We start from the raw sequence: 12,029 nt of genomic DNA, 5'->3' as shown, positions 1-12,029 counted from the left end.
AGCATGAGATATTATCTCCCTTTTCTGCTTTTGTGTTTGAAAAACTGGTGCCAGACACTGTTGCCACTATCACGGTGTCCTGGGGTGGATGGTGGCCTTCCTCAGGACTGAAAGATTTGTGTGCATGAAGTTACATGTTTCTCACGAGGCAAACACAAATCAGTGAAAAGTATCCCTAAATCCTGTGAAGACCAGTGGGAGGAGAGAGCAGGACAAAGGAATTAATGCCATTTGGAAGTGATATCTTTTTTTTTTAATGCGTTCAGAATCTGAGCCAGCCTCTACACAAATAAATTGAAAAAATACCTGCTCATGTGGGCAGAAGATAAACCTTGTAATGATGAACCTCACTAAGCCTTTGTGTAAAATGCTGCAGCGTGTGCTCAGAGGTGGTGCTGGATGGATTGCTTACCTGCCTGCATCCCCACCTGTGCCAAGGTGAGGCCTCAGCCCATAAAACCCTGCAGGCACAGTCAGCTCTCTCCCGTGCTACAAGCGCCTATCAATCACTACACTGATGTCCCCGGGTGACAATGTCAGAGCCGGAGCTGTCGTCCTCTGCCACCACGCCCCAATTTTGTGGCCTTTTCCTCAGCGCTGCAACTCCAGCGCAGGGATTCCTTAAAGCACGAGGAGAAGGACGGGGTGGAAATGGTGCTTTCAGCTGTGCCCTTGGGTCTATCCTGGTGAGGATGCTTCCGGCTTTAATAAACCAGGCGATCAAAGCCTTTGTGTAAATCCTGCCGTCAGGAGAGCGGGAGTAGTGCCGCGCTGACAGCCCAGCCCTGCGCAGCTGCCCCAGGCCCGGCTTTGCTCAGCCGCAAGCTCCTCACACCCGGATCCTCTCCCTCCGGGCCATCACGGGGCGGCAACTGGTGCCGAGGAGAAGGAAATCTTTCAGTCGTTTTCTTTGCCAGCAAGGCAGATATTTAATACACATGTGAGTGATCTGGGACCGGGTTTTTTCAGCCTTCAAAATCGTATTTCTCCTCTTTCCACTCTTCCGAAAATGCGTATCAGAGGCACCTGAGAGGCCAACGCAGCTGCTTGATAAGGTCTTTAGAATTAATTTGCACGATCGTGCCTTTAGCAAAGGGAAAAAGAGAGTGTTAACGAGTTGACAAGCGCAGTCTTTCTTGCAGCGAGCAGCGCTACCAGCCGCAATGTAACTGCAGGGAGGAGAGAGCAGGGTGGTGGCAGAAGACCTTGAAAAAAAATTCTTTGTTCAAACCGGTTACAAAGACTCCTGCTTCCCTAACACACCAAATCCGAGCTGGTGGAGGGAGGCAGCGGATTCAGTAGAAATTAGACTTAATACTGATGCAGGGCAGTGTGTTGCTATTGGGGTTTCAAGGATGAGTCGTTCATGTGGAATTTTTTTTTTTTTTTTTTTAATTTTTTTTTTTAAGGAGAATAGAAATAAAAAGGGAGTGGCTCCTGTAGCGCTGGGGTTCCAGATTCTGACCTGACGGCAGCAAATGAGGATCTTGCCAGCGTTTCTACCCTCTGACACTGCCATTTGCAAGAAGATCCTCAAACCGTAAATTTGTCCCATTGTACTTGCCCGAATATACACACACACCCCCCCAAAAAAATCCTGCTCATGAAAGAAAGGAGCAAGACCAGATTTCAAGAATAACTCAGACAAGCAAGTGAACATTTTCTTTCATGCCTTGCTCTTTTGCATTTACTGAATTTGTTCCACATGAATGTAGAAACAGCTGCATCAGCAACAGTACTGAGGCTGGAACCTTATTAATATTTATGCCTGGCAAGCAGAGCACACAGGAATCAAAATGCTTTTCTATGATTGGTTCAGGGACCCTAGTGTCCATTCAACATCTTGCCACGTTTGGTGGCCAGGCAAGAGAATTTATTAGAGAGCAGATCAATTTTTCATCAACACTCTCACCGTGTAGCAGGTAAACTGCCCTTTGCCTCTTCTTACCTGCTCTTTGCTTCTTGTCATTTAGAAATTTCCTAATTAGAGAAACCATTTTTCATCTCTCTTTTGCACTTCTGTGGCTTATATTCCCACGTGTTATATATTCTTGAAGACTTTACAGATGCGTGAACTATTATTATTATTGTTTGCTTGTTCACACAGCCTTAGTGTGAACGAGATGAACCAGGAAATAACGGTGTCACAGGTCCATTATGTGCTATGGGAGACCAAGTGCACAATATGTGGCACTATGCACATGAAAGGTGTCATGTGGTCCTGGGATGCCCCTTAGAGCCTCCTTTGGGGCTTCTTTCTGCTGTCATTTTTGCTGACAAAGTGCTGCAGTGAGGGTCTTTAGGCTGGGGCCTGGGGGTTTCCTCTCTGAGTGTACTGAGTGGGGTTCTGGCTGACAGCCTTGCTCCAGCTTTTGTTTTGTGAAAGCACTCCTTACTGTTGTGTAATAAAGAGGAATTGGTGAGCAGGCAGGTGCTCTCAGAAAAAAATTGAACAGTCACAGAGTTTTAACTATTCACTAGGAACAATGACTTATAGCAGCAGTAAAAGAGAAAAAAAATATTGCCATCTGGCTGAAGCCCATTGTGGGGAGGATGCACCAGAAGCTCCTGGCCTCAGCAGGGATGAGGCCAGGGATGGCCCAGGATGGGCAGCACTGGCAGAGGCTACAGGGCAGCTGCCCTGGTCCTGGGCCCTGCTGGCAAGCGTGGAAGCACTGTAGGAATGAACCTGCTCCCCTGGGGTGCTGCCTGGGAGGACGTGGGGGCTGTGAATACAGTGGGTCCATGGCCCAGACCTCGCCCACTGGGGCTTGTTGGGTGACCAGAGCCCCTCCAGCAGACAGGATGGTGTGGGGCCACTGCTGACACTGTAACCACCCCTCACTCTCCAGTCCTGGATCACCCTGTACATGTCTCAGCGGGCACACGTTGGCATTAACCCTGGGAGCTGCGGCCTGAAGGCAGCTTGGCCTTGATGAGCTGGGGGTTTAAGCCTTGCACTGATGGGCAGAGACAGACTCTGGTGTGCTGGCTGGACAGCTGCAGGCAGGGGGAGGGGGGCTGGACTTTGCTGCTCCCATGAACGTGCCCTCAGAGCTGATGCATTGCAGTTTTCTGCTGCCTGTCTGTTTTCTTTCTTTAGGACCTCACAGTTTCCATGATGGTGTTGATTCTACTCTGCCCTTCAGCCACTGATGATCACGTTCCTATAATCTTCTCTCTGCCTGCATTTGTACCTTTCCTCGCTAGGCAGGGGGCTGTGCTGCTGGCTTTCCCACAGCTTAGCAATTTTCTCAGGAGTCTGGGTCTGGGCAGTGCAGCGGGGCTGTGTTACAGCCAGGGGTTTTGTTGGGAGCAAGGGTAATGAGGGTCACAGCACACAGCTGTGGCTACTACCAGCCTTGTCCTTTCCCAGCAGCTGGCACAGGCGGCTCCAGCCGCTGACACAGACTGCAAGCAACCTGTACATAAAACCATGAAGGCACATGGAAATGGAGAATACTCGACAAAATTTTGTTTGCAAAATGTTCCTTCTCCACCTGCACCACCCTGAGCTCCTCTCAAATGTCCACAGGGACCTCTCAGCCCACCCCTCACTGATGCTCTGCTGAGTTACCATGATTCATGCTGAGGAGCAAAATATTGGTTTGCCCTAAATGACCTAATGAGCCGCCCTGGACTTCCAGCTTGGTCTATGGTCTAAGACCTCAATTCGTGAGGATCCAAACTTCTTTCTAATTTTTGTATAATACAGCATCCTTTCCCTAAACATACAGAAGGTCTAGCTGCTTCTCTTGAGGGATTGGGCATAACTTCAAGGTCTGTAAGGAATTTCCATCCTTCTGAGAGGAGCCACAGTGGAGTGGGGTCTCTGTGAAATGTGATGCTAAGCCATGGGATGGGTGCAAGTTTCCTTTTAGAAAAATCATTCTAATGACCCACAAACTATGCTGCAGCACATCCCACAAAAGCACATATTTTCTATGATAAATTAAAATGACTAAGTCTTTCCCTTGGGTTTTGTTAGCTGGCTTTTGCAACCTTCTGCATCTAGCAAGGAAACCAGGACTTTTCTTTCATCAGTGCTCACTTCAACAGCGTTAAGACAGAAGCTCTGATGGTGATCACACCCAACCTTGAAGCGGGAGGATGGGAACCACAAAAGGGAGCGGGGAGAGGACGCGTTAGATAAAACTGGGTTGATCCTCTGAGCTTCATTAAACTCTTGACTGTGGCTGCGCTGTTTCTCCTCTCTAGTATCGAGAACGCCTGCGAACAACCTTGCAAGCTGGCATTTCACCCGCCCTGCCGCCTTTCCGCAGTCCCCTACCCACAGTGGTTTTACACCCTGGGAAATCAGCCTGACGAGTGAAAATGTTGCAGGTTTTTTGTTGTTGTTGTTCCTTTCTTTCTCCCTCCCTCCCTCTTTTTTTTTTTTTTTTTTTTTTTTTCTTTTTTTTTTTCTCTCTCTTTTTTCCCCTTCTCTCCCTTGTGCATCTCGTTTCTGCCGGGCGGGGGGGCGGTTGCCGGGGAGATGGGGATGGAGGAGCCCAGCCAGGGCCGGCTCCGGGGCTGGGGCTGGGGCTGCACTGACAGACACTGCAGTGTGAGGCAGATCCAGAGAGGGGGGAGAGAGACACGGGCAGCCAACAGCTGAACACTTAATTTCCCTGCAAGTAATTCGCAAGATGTGCCGAACCTTTGAGGAACCCTCAGTCCCAAACACTCCCCTTCGAGTTAAAATGGACTTTGTCTGAAGTCTCCTGAAGTGATTTGAAAGGCTGCCGCTCACCTCTAAGGAGCCTGGTCTAGGGGCTGCAGAAAAACCAGACCTGGGTTTCCTCACTCATCCCTCTGAAATGCCACTGTTTATTTTAAAAATAAACATTTCACCTATTTTATTTTTCTTACAGTCTCAACAATTTCTATACAGCAGATATACTTGAATCCTCCCTGCTTCAAAAATGTGCATTAGTTTATTTTAAGGCAAGGCGGTTGGGGTGGGTTTCTTTCTTCCACTGTTAATAATCTGTTTTCCTTGAATTGGATTTTAAAATGGCTTCCTTTGAAGCCTCAAGCTGTTAGGAATGAGCTTAGCGTAGGTATGGAGGATGTGTAAAATCAGCTACTCCCCTTCACATCGAAATGTCAGTCATTCTCCTCCTAAAAAACTAATTTGCAGTGTACAACAGGAAGGATACTTGGAAATAATAGTAGCAAATAGTAGTCACAGTACCTGTATTTTGCACCAGCTCTGCTGTCACCGAGTTTTGCTGTGACAGGGTTTTCAGCAGCACACCCGCCGCAGCCATGGGAAAGGCTGGCATTACTTTGAATCATTACCTGGAGCAGTCAGTGGTCCCCTGGAGCTACTAATCTGCGAGCTCTTCTTGAACAAATAATTATGGATGAGGACGTTGATTATGCGGTTAACATGCCACAAAAAAAAATGTTCGTTTGGAATTACAGCTACACTTTGTTTGCGTAGCGTAGTCAACCAAATAATTAAATTGCACCTGGTTTAGGCCAGGGACTGCAAATGATCGGATTAATTTTTCTCAAAATCACTACCGATGAGACAAACGTGAGGGTGTATTGTCTAGCACGCCTTTTGGAGGTGGGAAGACTTCTCACTGTAAGGCAAACAAAAGAAAGGTGGGGATGCCTTGGCATATCAATCAGAGGAAAGCGGGTTGTGCTGAGGATTGCCTTGGAAGAAGGTAAAATCAGATCTGGAGTAATCCATAGGCAAGGTTATCGATCTGCATAAACCGCGTTGGGGGAGATTAGGGACATCGGCACGTGGATAGAACAAAGGAGGGAGAAAGGAGAATAAATACATCGAAGAAATATGGGTTGAAAATGGTGATGTGCTTTAATCCGCACCTCTAGAGCAGATGAAGTGTCGGGTAGATGAAGCAGCCTTTATCTAGCGGGTCATTTAAACGGGATTTAGCGGAGTCCCACCCGGCGCTGGCTGCGGGGAGCCAGCCTGCCTGCCTTGTGCGGGGCTCGGAGCAGCCTCCCGAGGGAGCCGCACCCTCCCCCCTCTGCACACGCACACCGAGACCGTGGTGAGAAACAGGCGATGCCGAGGAGGAGCCGCCACGCCGCGCTGACCGCCCCGAAGGGCACCGGGCACCGCGGGAACCGTGCCGCCCTGCCCATGCTCTTCCTCCCCGCGACGTCCTCCTCCTCCGGCGGCGTGGGCAAGTGCCGTGCCCTGCCCGCCACCGCCGCCCCCTTCTGCCCTCCCTGCCGCCGCTGTAATGCCCGCGGTGACATACGGGGCTGCTCGAAAATGAAGTGGGGGACCAGAAATCATCTCTGTGGACTACATTTTGAACCCTCTCCTGCTCCCCCACTTTCCTTTCTTCATCCCTCAGCATCTGTAAATCCGCAACGAGGGGACGAAGAGCAAGACCCGCTTGCTGCAGAGCTGAGGGAACCACCCCCCTCAAGCCCCTGACCCTGTGCAGCAGCACCCGCGCTATTGTCTGCCCGCGGGTCGCTGGTGGCTGCGGCCGGACGGGGGACAGCCCGAGCAGGGCGCTTGGTTGGGGAGCGGCTCCCTGCTCAGCTTCGGGGACCAAATCCGACCTTTTTAGATACAGAAAGAGGAGCCGAGCTCGGCGCCGAGGAGAGGCAGGCGGGGACCGCTCTAGGGCAGGGCTGGCGGACAGGATCACCGCACAGCCCGTGCTGGAGGGAAGCCCGACCGCGTCGTGCCGGTGGGAGATAACCCGAGTCAGGGCGCGGGGCTCCCGACCGTCGGCGCGGGTTTATGCGGGCAGACGAGCGGCGATCACGGGCGCACGGTGATGCCGGCGGGTGCGCGGTGCTCCCACCGGGGCAGGAGTCTCCCGCCGGCACCGTGTGAACGGAGACACCGGCGGGGGGCGGGGGCAGCCGCGGGGTTCCCCCTCCCACCCCCCCGACGGCAACGCCCGCTGCTGCGGCAGGGAAGGCTGCGCCTCACGGGGAACAAAAGGCTGCGGCGGCCGCGGAGGGGCGAAGGGTGGGACGGCGGCAGCAGGGAGGTTCCGCGGTTCCCACGTGGGTGGCCCTGCCCGGCCCGGCCCGGCCAGACAGCCCCATGGCGGCGCTCGGCGCCTTTGTCCCCGCTGTCAGCGCAGAACCGGGGCGGCGGCGGCGCGCCCCGACCGCTCCCGCCGGCCGCGCCCCGGGCCACGCCCCCCGACCCGGGCCACGCCCCCCGCGGGACACAATGCCGCGGCCGCGCCCCGCCCCCGCGCGCCTATTGGCTCCGCGCCGCACCCGTATGACGTCACCGGCGGGGCGGGGCGCGGCGCCCGATTTAAGGGAAGGCGAGGGGCGCGGCCGCCGCAGCAGCCAGTGCAGGAGCGGCAGGAGCGCGCGGTGAGGGCGGCAGGAGCAGCGGGGCGGCACCTTCGGACACCGGCACCATGCGTGAGATCGTGCATATCCAAGCCGGGCAATGCGGTAACCAGATCGGCGCCAAGGTACGGACCGGAGACCCGCTCGTCCGCCCGGAACTCCGCGCGTGGGGCGGTGCCCGCTCAGCCGGGCTCCGCGTGTCTCGGGGAGAGCGGTGTCGGGAGGGAGCGACCCCGACTTCCCGCTACGGAGCGCCATCGGGCTCGCCCGTCCTTGGCAGGGTCCGCGCGGGACGGTTCCTGGCTTTTCCATCTTAGGGTGAAGCGCGGTGGGGCTTCCGCGCCGTGGGTGCGACACGTCTTGGGGAAGAAAGGTAGGGCGGGGGCATCAGCCGCTATCCATCAGCCCCTCGCGAGCTGCAGCGGTCCCGGGCGGCGGTGGGGGACGAGGCGCCGAGGCTGTGCCACACCCCTCTTGTCGGTGGGGGGGATGTGCGGGGCGCGGTAGCGGCTCCGTCTGGCCGGGGGGCCGCACCCACGCGCCGCGAATCCCAGCCCGCCACGTGGCGGGGATTTGGCCGGGGGGCGAGAGAGGGGCGTGGCGGCACTGACCACCCTTCGGTCCCCTCAGTTCTGGGAGGTCATCAGCGACGAGCACGGCATCGACCCCACGGGCAGCTACCACGGAGACAGTGACCTGCAGCTGGAGAGGATCAACGTCTACTACAATGAAGCCACCGGTAACGCCCCTCTATAATGAGCTTCTCGTGGGAGGGGGCATGGGGTGTGCAGGCAGGGGTCCCCCCGCCCTCCCTGCAGTGGGCGATGCCCCAGCACAGCTTAAATGGCTGCTTTGTTTTCCCATTCCTGGATCTTTCCAAATTCCCACACCCTCCATGCCCTCAGCCACAAATCGTGGGGAAGCGGAAGGGAGCACAGCAGGGCTCCTGTGACACTGGCTGCCGACTATGGGGCTCTAACGCTGCCGCTGGATCCCCCCACAGGTAACAAGTATGTCCCCCGTGCCATCCTCGTGGACCTGGAACCCGGCACCATGGACTCTGTGCGCTCCGGCCCCTTTGGACAGATCTTCCGTCCCGACAACTTTGTCTTTGGTGAGTGGTGGCGGGATGGAGGAGTTCCCAGAGTAGGAACTCCACACACACAGAAAAGACTTGGAGCGAGCATGCAAGTGACCCTGGGGAACCTGAGTCCCCGTAGCAGAGCGGGGATGGAAGAGAGGGGAGGAGCCCGTAGGGAAGGGGCAGCGGCATCCCCGTGTGTGTTTGTCCCTGGGGCGCTAACGTGGCACCCGGCTTGTGGTCTGCCCCGTAGGTCAGAGCGGGGCTGGCAACAACTGGGCCAAGGGGCACTACACGGAAGGCGCCGAGCTGGTGGACTCCGTGCTGGACGTGGTGAGGAAGGAGTCGGAGAGCTGTGACTGCCTCCAGGGCTTCCAGTTGACCCACTCGCTGGGCGGAGGCACGGGCTCCGGCATGGGCACCCTCCTGATCAGCAAGATCCGGGAGGAGTACCCCGACCGCATCATGAACACCTTCAGCGTCATGCCCTCGCCCAAGGTGTCGGACACGGTGGTGGAGCCCTACAATGCCACCCTCTCTGTGCACCAGCTGGTGGAGAACACGGACGAGACCTACTGCATCGACAACGAGGCCCTGTACGACATTTGCTTCCGCACCCTGAAGCTGACCACTCCCACCTACGGGGACCTCAACCACCTGGTGTCGGCCACCATGAGCGGCGTGACCACCTGCCTTCGCTTCCCCGGCCAGCTGAACGCCGACCTGCGCAAGCTGGCGGTCAACATGGTGCCTTTCCCGCGGCTGCACTTCTTCATGCCGGGCTTTGCCCCGCTGACCAGCCGCGGCAGCCAGCAGTACCGCGCCCTGACGGTGCCCGAGCTGACGCAGCAGATGTTCGACTCCAAGAACATGATGGCCGCCTGCGACCCCCGCCACGGCCGCTACCTGACGGTGGCCGCCATCTTCCGGGGCCGCATGTCCATGAAGGAGGTGGACGAGCAGATGCTCAACGTGCAGAACAAGAACAGCAGCTACTTTGTGGAGTGGATCCCCAACAACGTGAAGACGGCCGTCTGCGACATCCCCCCGCGCGGCCTCAAGATGTCGGCCACCTTCATCGGCAACAGCACGGCCATCCAGGAGCTCTTCAAGAGGATCTCCGAGCAGTTCACGGCCATGTTCCGCCGCAAGGCTTTCTTGCACTGGTACACCGGCGAGGGCATGGATGAAATGGAGTTCACCGAGGCCGAGAGCAACATGAACGACCTGGTCTCCGAATACCAGCAATACCAGGATGCCACTGCTGATGAGCAGGGCGAGTTTGAAGAGGAAGGAGAGGAGGATGAGGCGTAAAGTTGAGATGGGTAGGAGTTAAGTATAGTCTGAGCAGGCAAGTATTCATTGAGAGAAGGAATCTGTGCAGTTGTGCTGAAGCATGCATTTTTTAATTTGGTGCTCTCCACTGTTGCTTCTGTCAGCAGTTTTGTATCCTTGACTGTCCAATGTAACAGTAGTTGCAAAATACTTCAGAGTCTTCTGTTGAAATGGTTAACTTCTCAAACATAAAGGCTTTTTGTGTCCTAAACTGTCTCCTCTACTTTATTTCTCTCTAGATTAAGCAAGTAGTTTTTGTGTAGTTTTCTGTAGCTTCACCTCTCAGTTTTTTCCTGAATCTCATTGAAAGGTTAAGCTCAATTAAACAAGAATTCTCAGGCTGTGAATTTAGCAGAAAGTGGATACTGTAGTAGCTCAGCTAAAGATTCCAGGTAATATATGGAACCCTCTGTGTTTAACAGCTTAGCTAATTGAGGCAAAAGCTGCTTTAGCTGATAAAAACAAGACACTGCACTTGAATCGTGCAATTCCTCTTTGTGGACAGACATGGTAGAAAGGTCAAAGAGAAGGTATTGAATTCCACATTATAGGCTGTCAAATTTGATTTGACAGGATAGCTGCAGGCTTCCCTACTGCCATTCAGCAGCTTATTTGGCTTGTTCCAGGGACTATAGTACAGGCATATGGGTGGCTGACTGCGGTTTGGCTTGATGCTGTGCTCGCTTATCTTCCCCTCAACTCTCCTCTCTAAATGCAAAAATTCCATACAAAGAAGCATAAGTCTGTACTAGCAGGCAACTTGAGAGCTCAGGCAAAAGCCCAAGGCTTTTCTCTTCAAGAATAAAATTTGTGTTTCCCAAAGATAGCCACTAACCCGCCTTTAACTGTAAAGGGATTGATTCTACAGGGCAGTCAATTCCCTTTAGGAGATATGAGGTGATGGACAGATTTCTAGACTCAAAAGGCTATCCAGTGTGTAACATGATCTTAGTCACCTGTAGATATCCTGACAATAGCTGTCTCCAAGTTACATGTTTACAGGGCAATTGTTTGCTCCCTGGTCCCTGCAACAGGAGATGAACCTCTACCCAGGCAGGGGAGAGCAGTGCAGCTGCACCCTGCTGTGTGTCTTGGCAAAGGTAAGTGTCGTTTCTTTACAGTGAGAGGGAGAATGGATGTTTCTATGTTCTTATAGGATGCAAGAACCCTGAATAAACCTACAACGTTCTTAACAGTAGTTAGCAAGTTTTCATAGATCCTAATCCTCCTACAAAGCAAGAATGAAATTCCTTGTAGAGTTTAGCAGTTACCCAATCAGTAAGCTTAGCCCTTAGTTCATCCAAACACCACTTTAGGGAAGTGGTCCTGCACTAAAAAAAGTGTTGCTAAGAGAACTGCTACCGATGCTACAATTACTGCAGTCCTTACTGCTCTGAAAGAGCTGGTATTCACATGTGTGCAGTCTCTATTGTGATCCTTTACTGAAATGCTTGCAAGGCATTACTGGAATAAAGAATTAAAAGGGAGCTGCTGTGCATAACTAATATCTTGCCTGTTTTGAGTCCTCTGCCTGTGGACACTGCTCTGAATATACGCTGTTCTTTGCTGATGGGCCTAGCTATGCTGGTGTGGCGGGGGGCGGGGACAACAGGCACTTTCTAAAGCTTTTCTCTCATCTGTAGGTTTGGTTTCTGGTGTACAGAGGAGTGAGAAGCTCTTAAACTGCCTGGACTGTCAGTAAACAGATACAGCTGCGTATACCCACAACAGTACTTGTATTTCTTAACACTTGAGCAGTTCTAGGATTAAACATTAGACAAATTGAGGTTGTTTTACTGAGTTAATACATGCTGCCTCGGGCCCTTCGGGGAAATAATACTGTATCTGGTTGCCAGAGTAACCTTGCCTTGAAATTACCTTGCTGGGTTGCACTTGAAACTGTTGATCATGCAGCGTTAAGTCAGCAAATGAATCTAAACAGTTTCACTAAAAGAGGAGAGCTTGGTCTTTGATAGTAAAGATCTTCCTTTCAGCTGTGACACTCTAGCAGGTTTTGCTAGTATTCAACATGTCTAGCATCTAATTCTTAGTGTAATTACACTCTGTCTCTAGCTAATCCTTAAATATAGCCACCCAAGTGACACATTTCACTAGAGCTCCCTTACTAGAAAGTAGGACACCATCCTACATATCTTGCTGTTGTTTGTAGTCTGGCTTTTTTTGTTCTAGAGGAAGAAAACCCAGAAATAGAAATACTCTAGAAAAAAAACATGTTTCATAAATCCTACATGTCTTATTTGCCAGTCATAATCATTAAAAAAAAAAAAAAAAA

General features: G+C 52.9%; 1 protein-coding gene across 1 annotated transcript; it reads left to right on the top strand.

The window, feature by feature from the left end:
- Positions 1-7,313: 7,313 nt before the first annotated feature.
- LOC120750287 (tubulin beta-2 chain) lies at positions 7,314-9,947 on the top strand. The gene is made up of 4 exons (XM_040058769.1): positions 7,314-7,445; positions 7,951-8,059; positions 8,324-8,434; positions 8,655-9,947. Exons 1-4 carry the CDS (start codon positions 7,389-7,391, stop codon positions 9,713-9,715), a joined length of 1,338 nt encoding a protein of 445 aa, XP_039914703.1. The 5' UTR covers positions 7,314-7,388; the 3' UTR covers positions 9,716-9,947.
- The last annotated feature ends 2,082 nt before the right edge of the window (positions 9,948-12,029 follow it).

The sequence above is a fragment of the Hirundo rustica genome, chromosome 1 (assembly GCF_015227805.2).
Source record: "Hirundo rustica isolate bHirRus1 chromosome 1, bHirRus1.pri.v3, whole genome shotgun sequence".
Lineage (NCBI taxonomy): Eukaryota > Metazoa > Chordata > Aves > Passeriformes > Hirundinidae > Hirundo > Hirundo rustica.
Note: the sequence above shows the minus strand (reverse complement) of the source record. Positions and strands in the feature narration are given on the sequence as shown.

What these genes read in the sequence shown, in the direction of transcription:
- LOC120750287 (XM_040058769.1), top strand. Translation starts at nt 7,389, where the DNA reads ATGCGTGAGATCGTGCATATCCAAGCCGGGCAATGCGGTAACCAGATC. An exon ending in GTAACCAGATCGGCGCCAAG is followed by an intron (nt 7,446 to 7,950) that starts GTACGGACCGGA and finishes CGGTCCCCTCAG; the next exon opens with TTCTGGGAGGTCATCAGCGA. An exon ending in CTACTACAATGAAGCCACCG is followed by an intron (nt 8,060 to 8,323) that starts GTAACGCCCCTC and finishes ATCCCCCCACAG; the next exon opens with GTAACAAGTATGTCCCCCGT.